This window comes from Staurois parvus, unplaced genomic scaffold (genome assembly GCF_062004578.1).
Source record: "Staurois parvus isolate SC_StPar_1 unplaced genomic scaffold, SC_StPar_1.0 ptg000287l, whole genome shotgun sequence".
NCBI classification, from domain to species: domain Eukaryota; kingdom Metazoa; phylum Chordata; class Amphibia; order Anura; family Ranidae; genus Staurois; species Staurois parvus.
This window is the reverse complement of record NW_028318083.1, coordinates 22,272,852-22,294,921: the sequence shown is the minus strand read 5'-3', so window position 1 is coordinate 22,294,921 and position 22,070 is coordinate 22,272,852. Positions and strand designations below refer to the sequence as shown.

The following is a 22,070-nucleotide window of genomic DNA, read 5'->3' as shown; positions in this document are numbered from 1 at the left end:
CCCCTTTTTAAATACTGAAACAATGGATTTGAAATGACAGAGCTCAATTCTTTAAGGACCCGTGGATGTATGCCATCCGGTCCAGGTGCTTTATTCACCTTTATACTGTCTAAAGATTTCTGGATCATATCAATTGTGAGCCAATGTGGATCATCTGGAGCTGTGTCAGTACCATGCCCATTATGGACAAGAGCTCCCCCATGCTCCTTTGTATACACAGAGCTGAAGAAGGTATTAAATAAATTTGCCTTCTCTTTGTCCCCAGTCACCCACTCTAGATTATTTTGTAAAGGGTCTACATGCTCAGACCGAACCTTTTTACTATTAATATATTTGAAGAATTTTTTTGGGGTTGGTCCCGCTATCTTTTGCAATCTGTCGTTCATTTTCAATTTTTGCGGCCTTTATTGCCTTTTGCATATTCCTTGTAATGTTAAACGATGATAGTGTTCCTTCATTTTTATATTGATTAGAAGCACTTTTCTTATTATCTATAGCAGTGGTCGGCAAGCCGCGGCTCGCGAGCCACATGCGGCTCTTTACCCAGTCTAATGCGGCTCTTCTGTGTGCCGGGCGCCTGCTCCCCTCCCTCCTCTCGGTCGGCCGCTCCCCTGCCTCCTCTCGGTTGGCAGCCCCAAAAGTCCGCGCGGACCTTTTAATCCGGCCTGCGGATGTGGCTGTCAGGATGTGTGTAGGCGGGGCAGCGTGCCGAACGTGAGGGGAGGGGAGCTAGGCTCCTCTCACAGTCCGCCCTGAAGACCCGAACGGCGCGGGAAGACAGCGAGAGGAACGCAAAAGGTAAGTGAATTGACACGGGGGACTTGGCTTACTAGAAGGGGGGGGGGAATAGTACTGTGGGGGATGAAATACTATATGAGGGATGAATTACTTTATGAGGGATGAAATACTATATGGGGGGATGAAATACTATATGAGGGATGAAATACTATATGAGGGATGAATTACTATATGAGGGATGAATTACTATATGAGGGATGAAATACTATATGGGGGGATGAAATACTATATGGGGGGATGAAATACTATATGAGGGATGAATTACTATATGAGGGATGAATTACTATATGAGGGATGAAATACTATATGGGGGGATGAAATACTATATGAGGGATGAAATACTATATGGGGGATGAATTACTATATGAGGGATGAATTACTTTATGAGGGATGAAATACTATATGGGGGGATGAAATACTATATGAGGGATGAAATACTATATGAGGGATGAATTACTATATGAGGGATGAAATACTATATGGGGGGATGAAATACTATATGGGGGGATGAAATACTATATGGGGGATGAAATACTATATGAGGGATGAAATACTATATGAGGGATGAATTACTATATGAGGGATGAAATACTATATGGGGGGATGAAATACTATATGGGGGGATGAAATACTATATGGGGGGATGAAATACTATATGAGGGATGAATTACTATATGAGGGATGAAATACTATATGGGGGGATGAAATACTATATGGGGGGATGAAATACTATATGAGGGATGAATTACTATATGAGGGATGAAATACTATATGAGGGATGAATTACTATATGAGGGATGAAATACTATATGGGGGGATGAAATACTATATGAGGGATGAAATACTATATGGGGGGATGAAATACTATATGAGGGATGAAATACTATATGGGGGGATGAAATACTATATGAGGGATGAAATACTATATGAGGGATGAATTACTATATGGGGGATGAAATACTATATGAGGGATGAAATACTATATGAGGGATGAAATACTATATGAGGGATGAAATACTATATGGGGGATGAAATACTATATGGGGGATGAAATACTATACGGGGGATGAAATACTATACGAGGGATGAAATACTATACGGGGGATGAATTGCTATGGGGGATGAATTACTATATGGGGGATGAATTACTATGGGGGATGAATTACTATATGGGGGATGAATTACTATGGGGGATGAATTACTATGGGGGATGAATTACACTATGGGGGATGAATTACACTATGGGGGATGAATTACTATATGGGGGATGAATTACTATGGGGGATGAATTACTATATGGGAGATGTATTTTCAGTTTTAAAAATGTGGCTCTCAAAATAAATTTCAATCATGGTTTTGGCGAGATTTGGCTCAGTTGAAAAAAAAGGTTGCCCACCACTGATCTATAGCATTTTTACCTTTGGCCGTAAGCCACATAGGTTTGATTTTTACCCTTTTAAACTTGTTGCCCATAGGAATATATTTTGCAGTGTGTTCACATACAGTCTTTTTGAAGAACTCCCATTTCTGTGTTGTGTTCATTGATGCCAATATTTCCTCCCAGTCCAAGTCTTGGAGAACAACTCTCAGCCTTGGAAAATTAGCTCTCTTAAAATTGAGCGTTTTTATTTTTCACGTATGTGTTTGCTGTTTACACTTTTACACTGCTGTTACAAACAACCAATGGAATTGGTACTATTTGTATGAAAATAAAAAATATGCAACCCCGTTAGCACTCATATCCCAGTTACAATATTAACAGGAAATATCAGTTGTCACTTACAGGTTAGTAGACACCTGTTATAATCTCCTGTTTTCAACTCAGTTTTTTTTTTTTTTTTAACTCCACTTATCAAATGTCCACTTAGTCAAAGGTCCAGCAAGCAAAATACAGGCAAGCTCAGAGCGAGCTCTTCAACAAGTTATATACTACCTCTATCACCTGTGACCAATTAACCCCTCCCCTTAATTAGTAGACTGAAGGAAGACAAGGAAAGGAAGAAAAAAAATGCTATTTAAAAAGTGACAGAAAAAGTTATTTAAAAAAGAAAAAGCTTTTTAGCAAGACCCAAAGAAGAAAATAAAACAACAAGCACCAGCAATCACCAACAGTCAAAAGTAAAACTTTTTCACTCTCCACTCAAATTTCCCACTCTTTTTAGCCATCAGCCAGCAAAAATGCCAGACATGTTTCAACAAAGCTTCCTGAAAGCTCTGTAAAAGCTTACTGTTCACACTGCTCCTATACAAGCTGAATCCCATGTGAAACAAGCCTAACATTGTGTTCCAGTTTTTTTTTTAAATGGTAGAAACTCCTAGTCCCCACATAACCTGGCAAAAATGACAACTAATGGACAAAGAATGGACCATACTGTTCTAAGGTGAAGTTGTGGCCAGACTATGAACAATAAATTACATTTAAATAAATAAAAGTCTTAAGAAGAGTTTTAAAACAAGTCCTCACTGACCTCAGTAACTGCATCCACTATGGGGTAATTCATACATACACTGAAGTCAGGTGTCAAACAGCTTATAGCACCTGGTGCTTGTTTACATATACATTCACATATAGAATGGTCACAATCAGCTCAAGAATGATCATTAAGCACCCGCTCCAACTTCCTCCATAGCCTCCAAATGCGGTTCAAATGGCGTTTGCCCACTCCGCATTGACCATCAATGCATGCGTTGTCAGGCATAAAAGTTTAATGTGCATGAAATGAAAAAGCTTCCCATAGCATAATATCCTTTAATAGATTTATTAAACCAGAGAAATACACTTACATGCTTAATGATCATTCTTCAGCTGATTTTGACCATTCTACAACTTGATGGTTAAATATGTCTGGTAAGCCTTTTTTGAGCATGGAGTGGGGTGACACGGATAACGTTTGATCACCCAGCAATTGAAGATTCACGTTTACACTTTGAGATTATTTAATTCTTCATGGAATTGGGACTCATTATTTCACTTTCCTAATATATTTTTTTATTGTATTGGAATTATTGTCACATCCAGTTTCACGAACGTTTAGTTAAGATATTGTTTATTCAACACTTTTAGGGCTCCACTTTTATTTGTTCTTTCTTTTTTTGAAACTGAAGCCAGAGGTTAGCCACAACTGCCAGATAAACTAGCATTTTCAAAAGTAGGATCAGCCTTAACTCTGAACAGCTGACATTCACATGCTATTTCAGCTGCCTATATTCCTGGATCTATTGATCACTTTGATAAGTATATAAAGTTGTCAACAACTTGTAGTTGTAATGAAGCGCAATAGACTCAATAATCAAGCTTTTGTCCATAAAATACATAAAATGTTTTTTTTTTCCCCATTAAATACAAATAATTATACATTTGAAGGGCTCTATTGTCTGCATATTCTTACCACCTGAATGGTGATAGAGAATATAAAGTTAATCATGTTAGGAATTTGGGGAAAAAAAATCCATGTTAAATGAAATATCATGCTTTAGATTCGTAGAATTGTAACTGCTGTAAAGGGAAGAAGAATGACTGCCTGTGCGTTTAGCCAGACAACCCCCTCACTGCTCAAATCACACACAAATACACAGTGAAATGTGTAGCATTGAATTTGGCAGAATTCCCAGACTGTTTCTATAGTAACTGCAGCCAGGACATGATTATCTGTATAAAACAAGGCCTTGTGTATAAAATATATGCATCTGTGAAATGCAGACAGACAAATAAGATGGAGTAATGCAAGCAGCCACTGAACTAAGTCACATCACCAGACAATTCAGATCTACAGCAGGTCTGGAATTATTTCAACTAAGCTTTCATGCAACCATCATAATAAATAATGGTACAAACTGTAGGAATAAGTAAAGTACATTTGGCGTTACACAAAACAATGACCGTTCTTACCTAATATTGCACTGTTGAGAGAGGAGCACACATGCTCTCTCTGTATGGGATCAAGCTGGTAGCCAACTGGGCTATTCCAGGGATCTGAATAAGCCAATAAACTAAATGCATCCTGGAAAATAAACACATTAGCACAATGAGTAAAACTACTGAACACACACTTCAAAATAAAAATATCATGGACATATTGGAAGGATAGACTGTATACATTCCTCTTGCCGTTGCTTATCTGGGGGAAAAAAGTGTTCAGAGCTGAGACAAGCCATTATGCAGCATCTGTCTCCTTCCTAGCTGTTGTCAGAAGCACCTAGTCTCATGGACAAAATACTACTTTCATAATAGTGCCTTTACCCCTTGACTGAGTAAATAGCAGTCTATAGCATCCAAGAAATCCCCAAGCCAGGAAAATACAGGTTCTTCCCAGGTTGATGCTCAACAGAAAACAGTCATGAAACAAGTATAAAGTCTACTATTTCCTGGTATTCACCTGAAAATACTAGCTGCCTGTCAAGTGGAGCAGCACAATGGCTAAATGGTTAGCACTTCTGCCTGGCAGTACTAGGGTCGTTGGTTCGAATCCCAACCACGGCACCACCTGCATGGAGTTTGCATGTTCTCCCTGTGCCTGCGTGGGTTTCCTCCAGGTGCTCCAATTTCCTCCCACACTCTAAAGACATGCTGGTAGGTGAATTGGATCCTGTCTAAATTGGCCCTAATATGTGTATGAATGTGACTTAGGGACCTTAGATTGTACACCCCTTGAGGGTTAGGGACTGATGTGAATGTACAATATAAGTGTAAAGCGCTGCGTAAATTGATGGCGCTATAGAAGCACCTGAAATAAACAATAAGTGACCCCTGGACTTTCCCAGAACAAGTATTCAAAGCTGGAGTTCTAACTTTACTCTGAATTCTCATACGGAATGTTTTTCCTAGTCAGAAACTCTGGTTTCAAAACTAGTCAAGTTTTGAAACCAGAGGCAGAAGATTTTCCAAAGAAGGTCTTCCTAGGCATACAATGTGTTTGCCTGATGGCAGGTGTACTTAAAAGTGTTACCAAACCCAAGACCCTGCATTCACTATATCTGGTGTCCCACGATACACAGAACATGGAAGTGCCACTATTATGGTAAATATAAACTGCTAAATACCTATTTTTATTAGCAGTTAGAGCAGTGACTTCTATCAGTGTCCAGCAGAGCACATGTTAAAGCTTGTAGGAGAAATTTGCATTCTGCTCTAGGAGGATGCAGGTTCCTGACCTCTGTCTGGACAGTGCCGATTGGCCCTATGCTGATCACATGCACTCCACCCCCCCCCCCCCAAAAAAAAACCCCCCTCTAGTAACACACACTAAACCGAGCATGTGCAGTGTCTCCACATGATAGTTCTTATCAGGAGAAAAGAAGGGGGACACTTGAAGAAGGGGAGGATTAGAGAAGTCAGGATCAAACAGCCTTTTTACACAATGCAGAAGATTAACCCCTTATGTTCCACAATGAGTATAACAAGCATGTTTTACTGCGTATACAGACTGAATTTACTGCTGTGGGTTTAGTAACACTTTAAATTACTTGCTACATTCCTTAATACAGTGCAGGTTCCTTTGTCTATGGGTGGCTGAGGGATGCGAAAAAAATAGGGTGACTGGTTCCAGTTCTCCTTTGTCATACTTGAGGGTCAAATTATAGCAAGATATCCTAACTTAAAGTGGAACTTCACTCTCTAAATCAACACTGACTACTTTGAACCCTTGTACTACTAGTATCAGTAAATAGACACAAAAGTATATTATATTTATATGTTTTAAACCTTTTTTTTTTTTTACATTTCTTAAGTTGCTTTCTGGCTTCCATGCCTAGGCAAATGATGTCATACATCCATACATATTCTTCAGGAGTGGCTTTGTCAGCTAAGCACACCCTCCTGCATGCATGTCTGAGCTAAGCGCAGATAGATTCCAAGAAGTAAATGATGCATGAATCATCTGCCCTTACTCAAGATGGCCACGGCCAGAAATCCTAGGAGGGTGTCTTTCAAAGTGATTTCTCAGCAAAATAAAGCATGGAGACATGGATGGATGGGAGAGTTTGCTTTGAATATTAACCCCTTCACGCCGGCGACTCCCGGCCCTTTAAGGGTTCCAGAAGCCGGGAGGCGGGGCAGGGTTTAGGGTCATGTGACCGCCGTAACGCACCATTACGGCGGTCACATGATTGGAAAAGGTCCCAATCGAAAGAGGAGATCAGGACCTTTCTGCGAGTACCAGACATGTTTGCTGGGAGCACGCAGGGCGCGCGCTCTCGGCACATATGTCCTTTTTTAATAGAACACAAATGTGCGACCGCTCGGTGTCTAGGCCCAGACGCCGGGAGGCCGCACATTTGTGTGCAGCCGGCGTGAAGAGGTTAACAATGAATGAAAATAGTGTTTTTGGTTTGTGATGTTCAGATGCAGTGTAGTTCCGCTTTAAACAGCCAACATACCTTTAACATGTTTTTGTTAGTGGCATTTTTTCCTCGTTCTCGTCTTAGTTGCTCACTCATAGCTTGTAGCTCTCTTCCAAAACAGATCATTCTCTCGACAGCAGCCTGGCTCCCTCCACACAGCTGGCGTCTGACCTGAGTTGAATCTACTTCTGCAACAAAAGGAAGTTTGCCAGTTACACTACTCAATGATGAAGCAAGACATGACAACAAGATCTTTTCCAAAACCTACCATTTTCCCCAAATACTAAGGATAGGGCATTTGCATGTTTACCAGGCTAAGAATTCTAAAATGCATGCAATTGACGGTGTTCCCCATATCAGAATTCAGATCAGATTTCAGAGAAAGATAGAAGATGAAAGTTTAAAGTGGAAAGTTCTTGGGGTTCATCTCTCCACTTTGTTTGTGACCCAGCATGGAGATGTCCCCTAAACTCTGGTCATACTGTGACAGCCAAAGCCGGTTTCATTTTTCTGCACTATATTTTGCCATATATTCCCATGGAAAGTCAAGTGTCCACCTTGTGGGTTCCCAAATTATGTAGAATGCACTTTAGGGAGAACTAGAATTTCCCTTTAGGCAACACTAACTTTTCCTTGTTTTAATGCAGGCTAAAGTCTTCTACTATTCATTGAATAAAATACATATACTAGCTGAGATCTGCCTCACATGCTGAAACCCACTGTGACTTTTCTTCACAACTTACCCATGATATGGATGATTACTCTTTCATTCTATCAGCAAAAGTGAACAACTGCTGAGTGACCACAGATTTTACAGAATGCTGGTAAAGTGTGCACCCCCCCCACAAAAGTCTAGATAAAACTGCAAAAAAAAAAAAACCAGTCGAGGAAAAAAGTTGATATACTTACCTTTCCCCAATTTCCTGTTGAGGGTGATGTCACCTTCCTTCCAGTCAGATCATGAAGAATGTCGAGTAGCCCAAATCTTGTGAAAAGACCATCCTGCACTCTACTGCAGTGTCTTTGTGTAAGATTTGGGCTACTCAGCATTTCAAACGATCTTGTACACCGGAAGATGAAGTCAGCTCCTGGAAATTGAGGAAAGATAAGTATATTATACATTTTTCTCCCCACTGTTACTTTTCTGCACTGTTTATGAAAAGGTAGTAGGGTGGATGGACATTGAATAAAGAGAACATGCTTGAAGTGCAAAGTCTGTTTTAAACATGGCTCTTAAAGTGACACTATTTATTATTCTATTTCAGGTACATCTATAGCGCCGTCAATTTACGCAGCGCTTTACATATATATTGTACATTCACATCAGTCCCTAACCCTCAAGGGGTGTACAATCTAAGGTCCCTAACTTATTCTCATACATACTAGAGCCACTTTAGACAGGATCCAATTAATCTACCAGCATGTCTTTGGAGTGTAGGAGGAAACCAGAGTACCCAGAGGAAACCCACGCAGGCACAGGGAGAACATGCAAACTCCAGGCATGTGGTGCCGTGGTTGGGATTTGAACCAACGACCCTAGTACTGCCAGGCGGAAGTGCTAACCATTTAGCCACTATATTTGTCCCCGCTACACTTAAAGCAAAACCCTTTTGGGTGAAGTTCAACTTTAAGTGTTCCTCCCCCCATCCTCTCCCATATTTGGCATGTCATTTTGTGATGGGGGGTGTTTACAGGTTCCCACTCCCATTTCCAATCCTCCTCTCCCCATCCCTCCCCGCAGTTTTCTGGGCTAGGGCAGCACAGTGGCTAAATGGTTAGCACTTCTGCCCGGCAGTACTAGGGTCGTTGGTTCGAATCCCAGCCACGGCACCACCTGCCTGGAGTTTGCATGTTCTCCCTGTGCCTGCGTGGGTTTCCTCCGCGTACTCCGGTTTCCTCCCACACTCCAAAGACATGCTGGTAGGTTGATTGGATCCTGTCTAAATTGTACTTCGTATGTGTATGTATGAATGTGAGTTAGGGACCTTAGATTGCACGCCCCTTGAGGGTTAGGGACGGATGTGAATGTACAATATATATGTAAAGCGCTGTGTAAATTGACGGCACTGTATAAGTACCTGAAATAAATAATAAATGTCACAAGTTCCAGAAGATTGCGGGGCCATTCACACAGCGCAGCTTGCGTATGCGCAGGCGGCTGTGAAGCTGAAAGCAGCATAGCCAGCTTCCCACAGTTAAGGTGCTGGCACTGGAAACCCACAGCCTAGTGAAGAGATATTCAGGGTGAGGACGGTGCTGAATCACTGGAAAGGCAAGTGTCCTTTTATTAAAAGTCAGCAGGTACAGTATTTGTAGCTGCTGCCTTTTATTTATTTATTTTTTTCTCCAGACTGAACAACCGCTTTAACTACATGCTCTATAGAGTTTAAACAGGCTTTAAAAGTGAAATGTGCATTGTCCTATCTACATCTCCTACACACGTAACTGGCAGTGTGAATAAAGGTACACCAAAATGGAGCAGATTAGTTGATATTGGATCTATTCAGCTTCTTTTGTGCATTGCTTGAGGCTGTACCTTAACCACATGCCGCCCAGCCACTGTAGAAATACGGCGGCAGGGCGGCACGGCTGGGCAAAAACCACATTTTAAAACGTGTTTTTAAAACAGGTAGGGGGCGCACGCGAGGCACGCCGCCGCCCTACCTGTTCCGCCAATCACAGCCGCGGATGTCAGTCGCTGGGTCACAGCCGGTCGTTACTGGCTATGTCCCGGCGATTAGCCGCAATCACTGACAGAGAGCACAGCTGCAGTAGCTGTGCTTTCTGTCAGTTCCCTGACAGCTCAAGGACACTCTGATCGAGACAGAAGAGCTTCTCTCTCCCGATCAGCGGTGTTCCCTGCAGTACACACCCCCGCCCCCTAGTAAAACACTCCCCTCACACAGTTAACCCTTTCCCTGAATAATAAACTTAACCCCTTCCTCCCCAGTGCCATTAGTACAGTGTCAGTGTTTTTTTTTTTTTTTGCACTGATCACTGTATTGGTGTCACTGGGGATGTCAGTGACCCCAAGTCAGTACCCCCCAATGTCAGAATGTCCGCCGCAGTCCCGCCATAATTCACTGATCGCCGCCATAAGTCGCTGATCACCGCCATGATTAGTATAATATTTTTTTTAATATCAACTCCTTTCCTAATAAATTAACAATCATCCTATCTAGCATAACTAGTGTACCAGAGTTCCATTTTAACCTTCATTTTCAGCCTTAAAAATATTTTTCCCTTGCATATTTGTTTAACCTCTTGAGGCCAGCACCTCCCAACCCTTTAAAGAGGCCGGGAAGTGTGCAGGGTTTAGGGTCATGTGACCGCGTGATTCGTCGTTATATGATCGGAAAAGGTCCTGATCGAAAGGGGAGATTGGGACCTTTCCAGGAGTAGTGGACACATGTGCTGGGAGCGCGCAGGGCGCACGCTCTCAGCACATATGTACTTTTTAATTGCACGTGGCAAGAGGCTGGATATTTGTGTGCAATCGGCGAAAAGGGGTTAATAAAACCCACGGCTATGCAAAAAGACATGCTAATTGTTTTCTAGAAAAATAAATCGATATCTTCCAGTCCATGCATTTACTTTGGCCAAATATTTGTAAAATGAGTGAAGTACTGGAAGTGATATCAACTTCTCAGCATTAGAAGTACTTGTTATTGAATACTAGTATCTTAAAACATATACTAGAAAGTCTGTGACCAACCAGCAATTGTTCATCTTTCTGACCGTCATGCCATTTGCAGCACCCCTAAATGAAAATGTTGTTACTGAGGTAACAGTTGATAAGAGGTTTCTCCTATGTCACCCCTTCCATGCCCATCCCATTCCAGTCAGAGAATATCACAGATCCTTACAGCCAGTGTGGTTTGATTAAAAGGGTCATTCATAAATGGTCTCAACCATCTGCTGGCTTCTTGGAAGGCCTGGAAACCCCAGTGATACAATCTCCCCACCGTAGTACTGGCTTTGTGCCATACTGGGTGTTCCCTAACAATTTGGGAGTATTTCTATTCCTGCTGCACTTTCTGAAATATTTAAAAAAAAAAAAAAAAAAACCCTAAAGATGGCCATACACAGCTTGAATGTTGTTCAATTCCTGATGAAACGGTCTACAATGCAAGCCTGATGTGGCCCTGTTGGAAAATTATCAGCCGTGCAGTGACTGCATGCTATCCAATGTATTCAGGCAGCCATGGGTGCAGCAGCTGCCTGAATGTGCAGTGGAGAACCTTTCATCAAGATGTGATTAAATATTTAGGACTAGCTTAACTACTCGGGTAATACCTTGATGCACCTTAATATTTTATGACTGCACTGCAATAGAGATGTTAAATCTGTAATTAGAATTCCAGACCCCAGTAAGCCTGGAGCTGCTACTAAACAGAGAGGTCACATGTCATACTGGATTGCCAGTTAAATGGGAAATCCCCATTAGGCAAATCCCAAGTAGCTAATGGTGAATTCAATGAATATCACAGCAAACCCATTTCTGTGTCACATTCTTCCACTTCACTGTCATGCTTTGTGCTGCCATTAAGAAATCCATTAGATGAGGCTGCAGCAAACCCATTGGAGTAGTGATCAGTCTCCATTTCTACATCACTGCTGTAAGAAAACAAAGCATACCTTACATTAGCAAAATGCATGGCAAGAAGGTGCAAACATCATTTTACAGAGACACACAGTGCAAGGATAAAAAATCCTTTGCTGACATTGTCCTCATCATACCACTAAATACATAATACCCATTACCGATCACCTAATTTATTTTATTATACTAGGCATCTGTTTGTCCTACTGACACTATTGAAAGTATTTATGGCAGCCAGGTAAGAAATCCACCCTTCTCATAAGACCAGAGTAAGTTAAGCCAGCCATAGTGGATTCAAATCTTGTCTGGTTCAGCAGGGTCCAGCCGAGATTTGATTCATGTGCAGTGGATATAAAAAGTCTACACACCCGTTAAAATGTCAGGTTTCTGTATGTAAAAAAATGAGAGAAAGATAAATCATTTCAGAACTTATGCCACCTTTAATGTGACCTATAAACTGTACAACTCAATTGAAACACAAACTGAAATCTTTTTGGTTTTTTTTGGGGGGGGAGTAAACATAAAAAACTAAAATAATGTTGTTGCATAAGTGTGCACACCTCTTATAAGTGGGGATGTAGCTGTGTTCAGAATTAAGCAATCACATTCAAAATCATGTTAAATAGGAGTCAGTACACACCTGCCATCATGTACAGTGCCTCTGATTAACACCAAATAAAGTTTTTGTTTTAGTAGGTCTTTCCTGACATTTTCTTAGTCGCATCCTACAGCAAAAGCCATGGTCCACAGAGAGCTTCCAAAACATCAGAGGGGTCTCATTGTTAAAAGGTATCAGTCAGGAGAAGGGTAAAAAAGAATTTCCAAGGCATTATATATACCATGGAACACAGTGAAGACAGTCATCATCAAGTGGAGAAAATATGGTGCAACAGTGACATAACCAAGAACTGGGCATCCCTCCAAAATTGATGAAAAGACGAGAAGAAAACTGGCCTGGGAGGCTGCCAAGAGGCCTACAGATACATTAAAGGAGCTGCAGGAATATCTGGCAAGTACTCAAGTACTGGCTGTGTGGTACATGTGACAACAATCTCTTGTATTTTTCATATGTCTGGGCTATGGGGTAGAGTGGCAAGATGGAAGCCTTTTCTTACAAAGAAAAACATCCAAGCCCGGCTAAATTTTGCAAAAGCACATCTGAAGTCTCTCAACAGCATTTGGGAAAATGTGTTCTGGTCTGATGAAGCCAACTTTTTGGCCATAATTCCAAAAGATATGTTTGGCGCAAAAACGACACTGCACATCACCAAAAGAACACCATACCCATAGTGAAGCATGGTGGTGGCAGCATCATGCTTTGGGGCTGTTTTTCTTCAGCTGGAACTGGGGCCTTAGTCAAGGTAGAAGGAATTATGAACAGTTCCAAATACCAGTCAATATTGGCACAAAACCTTCACGCTTCTGCTAGAAAGCTGAACATGAAGAGGAAATTCATCTTTCAGCATGACAACAACCCAAAGCATACATCCAAATCAACAAAGGAATGGCTTCACCAGAAGAAGATTAAAGTTTTGAAATGGCCTAGCCAGGGCCCAGACCTGAATCTGATTGAAAATCTGTGGGGTGATCTGAAGAGGACTGTGCACATGAGATGCCCTCACAATCTGACAGATTTTAAGTGTTTTTGCAAGGAAGAGTGTGCAAATAATGTCAAGTCAAGATGTGCCATGCTGATAGACTCATACCCAAAATGACTGAGTGCTGGAATAAAATCAAAAGGTGCTTCAACAAAGTATTAATTTAAGTGTGTGCACACTTACGCAACCATATTTTAGTTTCTTATTTTTACTTCCCTCCACCTAAACGATTTCAGTTGTTGTTTAATTGAGTTATACAGTTTATAGGTCACATTAAAAAGGTGGAAAAAGTTCTGAAATGATTTATCTTTGTCTAATTTTTACATCACGGAAATCTGACATTTTAACAGGGGTGTGTAGACTTTTTATATCCACTGTATGGGCAGCCCAACTGTACCCATTGATAAACTTGGGTACAACCAACATGTCGGATGTTTACATGTGATTATTGCTAGCGGCCATAGCCGCTAGCAAAAATCACTGTGTTCACCCAGCAGGGATAGCTCCCCGTGCAAAAAGGGACAGATGTGCCCATACAGTATCTAGCGCCATTAAAAAAATGAGCTTCCTGGACATGTTAGATCTTTGGGTGGCCAGATGTAAATTAACTTGTGTTTGATTACATCAGACTACTTCTGATCTATCATGTTTAGAGAGGAAAGACAGAAAAAGGTGGAGCTCTTTTCTAACTTTTTCTCCAGCCCTGGACAGGTCAGAGGTAAGTGAATGTAAACAGAGGCATGTGTATGTAAACAGATGTAAACATGGCACTGTCCCAACTTTTTTGAGTCATGTTGCTGCCAATTTAAAAAATGACCTTATTTTTTTTTTTTCTTAAAGTGGTAGTCAAGTCTTAATTTTTATTTTTACCTACAGGTAAGCTTATACTAAAGCTTAACTGTAGGAAAAATGAATCTCTTTTAAACGTGCACAGTTTAGGAGATATTCTAGAGAGCAGCAGCCAGTGACGTCACTGGCGCATGCGCTCAGAAGGAACAGCATACCTGCGGGTTCCTTCAGGGCTCTGGGCCACAGCCGTGAGTGACGTCATCACAGCTCAGCCATTCAAGTGCCCCCAGCCTGGAAACCCGGAAGGAAGACCTAGTGAAGATGGAAACCTCTACAAAAGGTGATGTGCCGCTGGAGGGCTTTGTTCTCAGGTAAGCCTTTCATAATGTGTTAGAATGCAATGCATACTAGCACATTATGCCTTTACCATGCAAGGTTTTTTTTTTTTTACATTACTACCACTTTAAAATGGTACATTTTCCCAGTTTAAACATCTGATATGTTTTCTTTTCTATTGTGAATAAAATATTGGCTTGCGAGTTTTGCAAATCATTGCATTCTGTTTATATGTAGATTTTACACAGCATCCCAACGTTTTTGGAATTGGGGTTGTAAAACTACACCTTATTACTTTGAATACATATCTGTATTTCTTCAAGTATGGTTTATATTGGCTGCACACATTTTACACCATTAAGGCCCAAGTTCATTAGACACATTGATAACTGCTAAAGCCCCCTAAATCCAGACGCCTTCTGTTTTTTCTTTTCTCAATTACAGAATCAAGAATATACTTTGGGGCTCTTACTATGGCTTTGCACTCGTTCTGGTTTAGCTACATTTAGACTTCTTAATTTGGGTGACCCTTGTCCCTTCAAATACAATGACAGATAAGATGAAGACCCTAACACAGCCAAATAGCATGGTTCTACATTTAGGTAGGGGAGCATTTTTTTTTATTTTTATTTTTTTTACTAAAATTGAGGTTAACAGACAAGCTGGAGGAAAATGGGAATACAACAAACTGGCAGTGGGAGGCTAACTAAAATCAGGCCTGTTTAACACAGTGCTGCACCCCAGGTTATGTCAGGTTAGTCTCTGCCTGTGCATCTTTTATATTCCAAAGTGCTCCACAACATGCCTTTTCCATAAAATGCATTACTGGGCCTGTACAGAAGCATGAATGAAATGTATGCCTCGCATGCTAATATTCTGGTAAGTCAGCAGGAATGCGGCAGTGTGCAGTGAGTCACACAACAGGCTTCTTTACAGGAGCAGCACAAACTCAATCTGACAGTTGTCAGAAAATCTGTGTTATCAAGCAGACTATTCATTCACAGTGGTGGCTCCTTACCTAGGATAGCTGTTGATTTGCTGTGACATCGTCATGTTTATACTGTTAAGTTCTGTTACATTAAGGCTGGAAGGCTGGTGTTTACTACGACTGTGGGACTGGTGAGCTTTGTTGGATATAACACCATTACTGCAGTTGCTATCTGATCCTAAGAAGAGAAAAGTAAAGACATTTGCTGTAAGAAAACCATCAAATACATAATTCAATAAAAGAATTTGGTTATACACAAAGATTACACGCATATTGTTAAAGTGTACCCATTATCGAAATGATAAATTACAACATATACAACATAAAAATAGTGAACAAGATTAAAATGTAGGTTTATTTGCTTTTACATTTTACAGATAAAGTGTGATAGCAAACAATGGGGTTGATTTACAAAAACTGGAGAGTGCAAAATCTGGTGCAGCTTCTGGGGGGCTTAGACCCCCCCCCAAAAAAATATATTTGTTTTCAAGCAGAGACCCTAGATTTTTGCAATTGTTTCATGCCATGCAGTATTTGCGCAGCGATTTTTCAAACGCAATTTTTGGGAAAAAGAATTTTTAAAAAATTTTATTGCAAAAAGAAAAAAAAAAATACATAATCAAATTTTTGTAAAAATATAAAAGATGATGTTACGTCAAGTAAATAGATACCAAACATATGTCACGCTTTAAAATTGCGCACACCCGTGCAACAGCGACAAATTTTACTATTCACAGGCAACGCTTTAAAAGCTTTTACAGGTTACCACTTTAGATTTACAGAGGAGGTCCAGGGCTTGAATTACTGCCGATGACGATTGGGGCAATACCACATGTGGGACGGTACTGTTTGCATGCGTGCAAGACCAACATATGCATTTTCCTTTTTGTGCGAGCACAGGAGGGAAAGGCGGGGCACTTTAATTTTTTTTTTTTTATCTTACACTGCCACTTAAATATTTTTTTTTTCCTAATCACTTTGATTGCTGTCACAAGGAATGTAAACATCTCCTGTGACAGAACTAGACACGTAAATATGGAGGGGATCTGGGGTCTATGAGAGCCCAAATCCCTCCTCCCGTTTCAGCTAGTACCCACTCTTACTGCTTGCACAAGAGAGCCGACCGTTGGTTCCAAAAAAAAAAAAAAATGGTACCGGGGTGATGCCTGCAGTTGCAGGCATCACTCCAGTACAACCACTGAACGTATAGTGACATACAGGTACATCACTGGTCTGTTAGTGGGTAACTGAACAAGCTGAAGTTAGAAGCTGTGTGGCTGCTGTAGATTTTAGTAAATCAACCCCAATGCCTGCTTGACATCCCCCTTACTGTTTTGTTTTTTTTTTTTTTTTTTTTAGGACAGCAATAATGTAGTATTCTAGATATACTTTAACGAATGCATAATGAAATGTGGGTGTCTGTACCGGAGGAAACGCAAGCTGCATTGTAGAATGCCAGGTGGACACAAAATGGCATACTTAAGCTAAGGTTCACAGGGCTCCTAAGACACATTGCAACAGTACTAAAGTTGAAATCCGGACAAACAAGCTAGACTCATCTGAAAAATACATGAGTGAACTGTCCTAACTATGCCAAAGATGTGTAATTTTATTTAGACAACTAGGTTATTCCGGCTGGACTGACAAACAAAATAGCAAGGTTCCACCACCTCATTTTTTTCTTTGCAGTTCAGCAACACAGGTTGGTCATCAACCTACCCCCCGTCTGCTAAGCGAACAATTAAAGGAATATCAGCACACTGACAAGATCTCTATTCTGTGCCCTCCACCAGTCAGAAAGCTCCAAAGTTAGACTGACAGCACAATTCAATGCATTAAAGGCTGATTATTTCCCAGTACTGCTCCTCCACCTTCTTTCAGTCATAAAAACTTGGAAGACTCATTTACTTATACTAGATACCCTTAAAGATAAATTCAATCAATTTTATGTTGTTTACTGCTGTTCTAAATGGTAGATTGTTATATCTGCCAGGAGTTCAGCTTTAATGCTAAAAGGTATGTGCAAACATCTAGCTTTGCCTTCTTTCAGATAGTAAGTTTAGGTATAAGGTGTTTGCCATGCTAGGAATCTACAGAAAACAATTAAAAAACAGGTCTGTTGCCCCATGCAAAGGTTGAGCAATAAAAAATTAAGAATAATACCATTGAATCTGCCATTAAGTCTTGTGCATGTCAAGCTTCTAATATATTAACACATACAACTAACATACTGTACATGATGACAATGTACAAGATTATTGTTTGATGTGCAGTTACTTCTCATCTACAAGAGTCTACCTGAGTAACTGTCTTGTGATTTGGGGCTGCGACCTCCCAGACATCTCACTTCACTGTCAGTCCCGTTCACCATTTCTATGAATTGCCTTACTCTGTGATTAAAAAAAAAGAAGAAAAAAAAAAAAAGTTAACATGAAGTTAAATAAAATAATATATGAATACATATTATAATTTTGGCAAAAGGCGTTTTTCATATTGTGCAGGCAAGTGCTGCTGACATATTTAAGAGATCATAAATATAAATACTGGATACTTACTTTAAGGTGAAGAAAAGATTAGGGTTTCTTTCTAGTAGGTTGGGGTATAATTGTTGTGTGGTTTCAATAGCTTCACCCATTCTTCCTGCTAGTACCAACTTCTGGATCCCTGGAGAGAAAATTAAAAAAAAATTCTTACTCACTTGGTATAATACTACTCTATGAAATAGGAATTATTAAGTCTTGAAGCTTTATCCCCCTTTGACATAGAAAAATAATTCACGGCAAAAAAGATTAGTAGGAAACAAGCACTAGGTTTGTTTTCTTTGTAATCAATATTAAGCGTCAACATCCGTACAATGTAACTGCTCAGTCGTTAACATAAAGCCATATTGCTTGCATACAGTTGCAGTAAAGAGGTAATACTGTAGAGCAGTTTTGTCTCTTAGTAACGTTGAGAATCAGGTAAGGGTCTGTTTCAACGGGCTTTGGTTTTTTTGTTGTGACATCAGTATGAGATGCTTCTGAGACGATTCAGAACTTGAGAGCATCTTACCTCTTTCTGAACTGATTCAACTGTGTTTTTGCATTTTGTATTCAACTAGATAGCACTGTTGCCCACACCTACTGCATAGAATTTTTTCAACTGTCCCAGACATTGCTGGAGATGTCCATCTATCCCTGGAAGCATGTCCCATATCTGGTGGGATTTCCCACAACTACTCACTTTTGGGACACTGTTTTTCACACCTAAATGAAAAAAAAGCCTAAGAATAGCCCTAAGACTCCAAAGATAGGTCTCCTGTCCATAATTCTCAAGTCCCTAGCTAATATTAAGAAGGAACTCCTCCACTTCTTCCTTATAGCAATATCTCCACCAACTATGAAAGAATGTGTGGATGAGCTGAACATATTATTGTGGATGGAGGAATTGAAAGCCCAAATACATAATTGTCAATCAAGGATTAGGAAAGTCTGGCTTCCTTGGATACTGTTCTATGGTAGCTCTAGATTTCAAATGCTCTTAACCCTGCAGAACTATGCACTCATCTCTTTGAACCAGATCTAGCACCTTGCCTCAAAAGACAGCAAGCTCCCAGGCATTCAATGGAAGAATGTCATCTAAAAGAACTCCATACTCCTTTCCTATCCCTTGTCTTTTCCCTTCCCCTCTCCTTCTCCCTTAGGCTCCTATTCTATTACTTTCAGCACACCCCCAGTCCCCTCCACTACAACTCGATGCGGACCTAGAATCAGCGACTCTGGGAAACCTTTTTTCCTTTCTCTCAACAGGAAACTCTCTTTAGCTCCCCTGTACCTTCATTGGTCTCCAGTGACAATGCACATTGTATATCATGTCTGTACTGATATATTTCTATCTCCAGAGAGATTGAACATGTTTTATTGATGGCCTGTGGGTTCTATATGACTGTTAATGGTTTTGGGCTTCTTTCAGAGGTGGTTAGAGGCAGTAGCAGATGCATATCTTGACTGACAATGCCTGAAAAGTTCTGAAGCCAACAACACTTGGGTTCTTGATTCCTCTATCAGGTAAGTTACCATTGACAGCAAAGTTCTTTTTTTTATAGCAGTCTAAGTCAAAGGGGACATTCTTCCATAGTGACAACCTATGTACGAGCCATTCTTTCTGCCAATCACCCCGAGTAGGGAGAATATAAATGGCTTATCTTTGTGGGTAGTACATAATGCAACAGAAAGGTTGTCAGTTGGGTAAATAATACCACTACTGCTGAAAAGCCACCATAAACAATATTAAGGACATCAGAGAGACAGCGGTTAGGAACCTTTGGCATATAGCGCAATGGAGACAAGCTAGAATAAAAAAAAAAAAACAATTATGAAATGACTGTTGGTAGCCCTATGTACCCATTACCAATGAAATAATGTTAAGTATCTTGAGAATGAGCAATGATGTTAGCTACAGGTGACCACAGGTTTGAACTGCACCTTAATACAATATTCAAAGAAAGACAGTGTGGAGACACAAGGGACACAATCAAATGTGAAAAATACATTACTTTGCCGATTCTTGATGGAGGCCAGCTCTTCCTGAACAGTCTGGTCAGTGGACTTGGCAAAGGCTTCTGCTGTAGAGCAATAACCATGATGCACAAGATATGAAGAAACCATCCTAAAATAAAATGAATAGTCGTTAGGGAACTTTAATGCGTCACTAGGTTTCCTCTCTTCAGTCTGTAAGGCTCAGCTGAGCCAGGTGTCTACACGAGCTCTCACTTTTTTTTTTTTAAATAATAGAAAGCTTATATGTTGATGTATTCATGACCCTGACTACGACTCTGTTGATGTTCTCATCTCTGCCATGGGTGCACATGGCTGTACAGTTTTTTTTTTTATAAATAAATAAATAAATAAAAAAAAAAACAGTCAGAGAACATTGAAAAAATCAGCTCGGTTTTAGTTAGTTCCTTTGTCACAGTCAGAAGTCAGTGAATCATGGTACACTTTGCATTAAGCACACCAGTTGGGCTCTGTTGTCTCTAACTATCTGCCGAATACCAGGTGGCCTTGTAAATCACAACCGAGAACACTTCTACCACTGTAGCTTCTAAATGTGAATAATGGATTACTGCACTGTAGGGTAAAAGTACAATGCACAGCTATTAGTGGTTATTTCATAAAAACTATTCTCATTTAAGGCATCACTGAATGTAGTTATAAATTAGTAGAATAAACTGGCAGTCATTGGTCTAACTGCAGGACTGAATTAATGATGTCTCACTAGCCAAGTGTGAATGCATGCCAGCTTTAGCATATTTCCAAGCGCACAAAGCCATAAATATTCCTAGGCATATAAGTAAAGAAGAAAGTGCAGAGATTTTGGCCATTTGAATAGTTTTTAATAATACCATATACAGCATGTATTTAAATCGGTATAGATAAAATGCAGTGCATCTTTGTAGAATTTCTCTGCGCAATCCATATAAAGAGTGAAGATTATAAAACAATTTAAGAATTGTTTAATTTGCACTGGGAAAATAACAATTGGCCTTGATGGACAACAAATCTGCTTTTATTCAGCATATTTGTTTTTCCATAAAGCAGTAAAAGTATACTGCAATGGATGTGGTAATCATGAGTTAACTTTGTTCCTCCTTGGTGACCCATTGTACGGTATTGCAACAATTATTTATTTTTACGGTGCTTATAAGTCCAGTTAGCAGAGGACAATCATTTTGCAGCTAGCCCCTGCAGGCTTAGCTTGTCACACAAAAGCACTCACTTTTGAATTACAGACTGCCAGTCTCCACCAACTGGAAACCTTTCAATCTGTGCCTGAATTTTGGCTCTCCACTCCCGAATATAGTCTTCGATATCAAACACAAAAGGACTCTGGCCAAAATTTGCATCAACCACTTCACCCGGTGTTTGAAGTCCAACTGTTGGATAGAGGTTCGGCTTAAAAAAAAAAAATAAATAAAAACATCAGTTGTTAGCGTGTAGCAGTTACGATAGAATGACACAGCCAAAAGGAGGGAAGAAAAGTTCAGCCAAAACTACAACCTGATCCCGTAATAGCAAAGCCCTATAAATATTTACTTAGTTACACGTCCTAACATTTATCTTTACACTACTACTGGCTTGCTACTGTGATTGGCAATTTCAAGCTTATAAGTACAGGCAAATTTAATGTTGTTTTATACATACCAAATAAAATTAGAGTTTAGTTATAAAACCTATAGATAAGGTTTATATTTATGTATCAATCAGAACATGATAAACGTTTTCCTCACTGAGAAAAATGATCTAATCTGAAATGGTATTCATCTCTCAGTTTGGATAAAGTTATGGGTGGAGATATGGTTGACCTGACTAAGTTGAAAGCCTGGTCTACAATGTCTATTTTAAGTCATGCCTTCAGTATATACTAGGAAATTCACAGGGATTTCCTGAAATAAACACCATAGGACCAAGTCTCAAACCTGAGCCAAGTCGACTGCCTCTAGACATGTGACATATCCCCTTTCAAAACGGTGTAGAGAAATCTTTACCAGGCACTGTTTGTGAAGAAATCAGCAATAACCCCGAACTGCCAATAGACCTTGCCAAAAAGAATTTACTTACCAATCTTCAATACAAATGGA

At 40.1% G+C, this 22,070-nt stretch overlaps 1 protein-coding gene across 1 annotated transcript in view; it reads right to left on the bottom strand.

The window, feature by feature from the left end:
- The window catches only part of RANBP9 (RAN binding protein 9), a 108,861-nt gene that overhangs the window by 2,120 nt on the left and 84,671 nt on the right, over positions 1-22,070 (bottom strand). Inside the window, exons 6-13 of the mRNA XM_089682299.1 lie at positions 21,209-21,384; positions 19,986-20,098; positions 18,007-18,115; positions 17,750-17,841; positions 15,482-15,629; positions 11,633-11,754; positions 7,174-7,325; positions 4,688-4,799 (exon numbers count right to left, since the gene is read on the bottom strand). Coding sequence (XP_089538425.1) covers positions 4,688-4,799; positions 7,174-7,325; positions 11,633-11,754; positions 15,482-15,629; positions 17,750-17,841; positions 18,007-18,115; positions 19,986-20,098; positions 21,209-21,384 — 1,024 coding nt within the window. The remainder of the gene's footprint in view (positions 1-4,687; positions 4,800-7,173; positions 7,326-11,632; positions 11,755-15,481; positions 15,630-17,749; positions 17,842-18,006; positions 18,116-19,985; positions 20,099-21,208; positions 21,385-22,070) is intronic.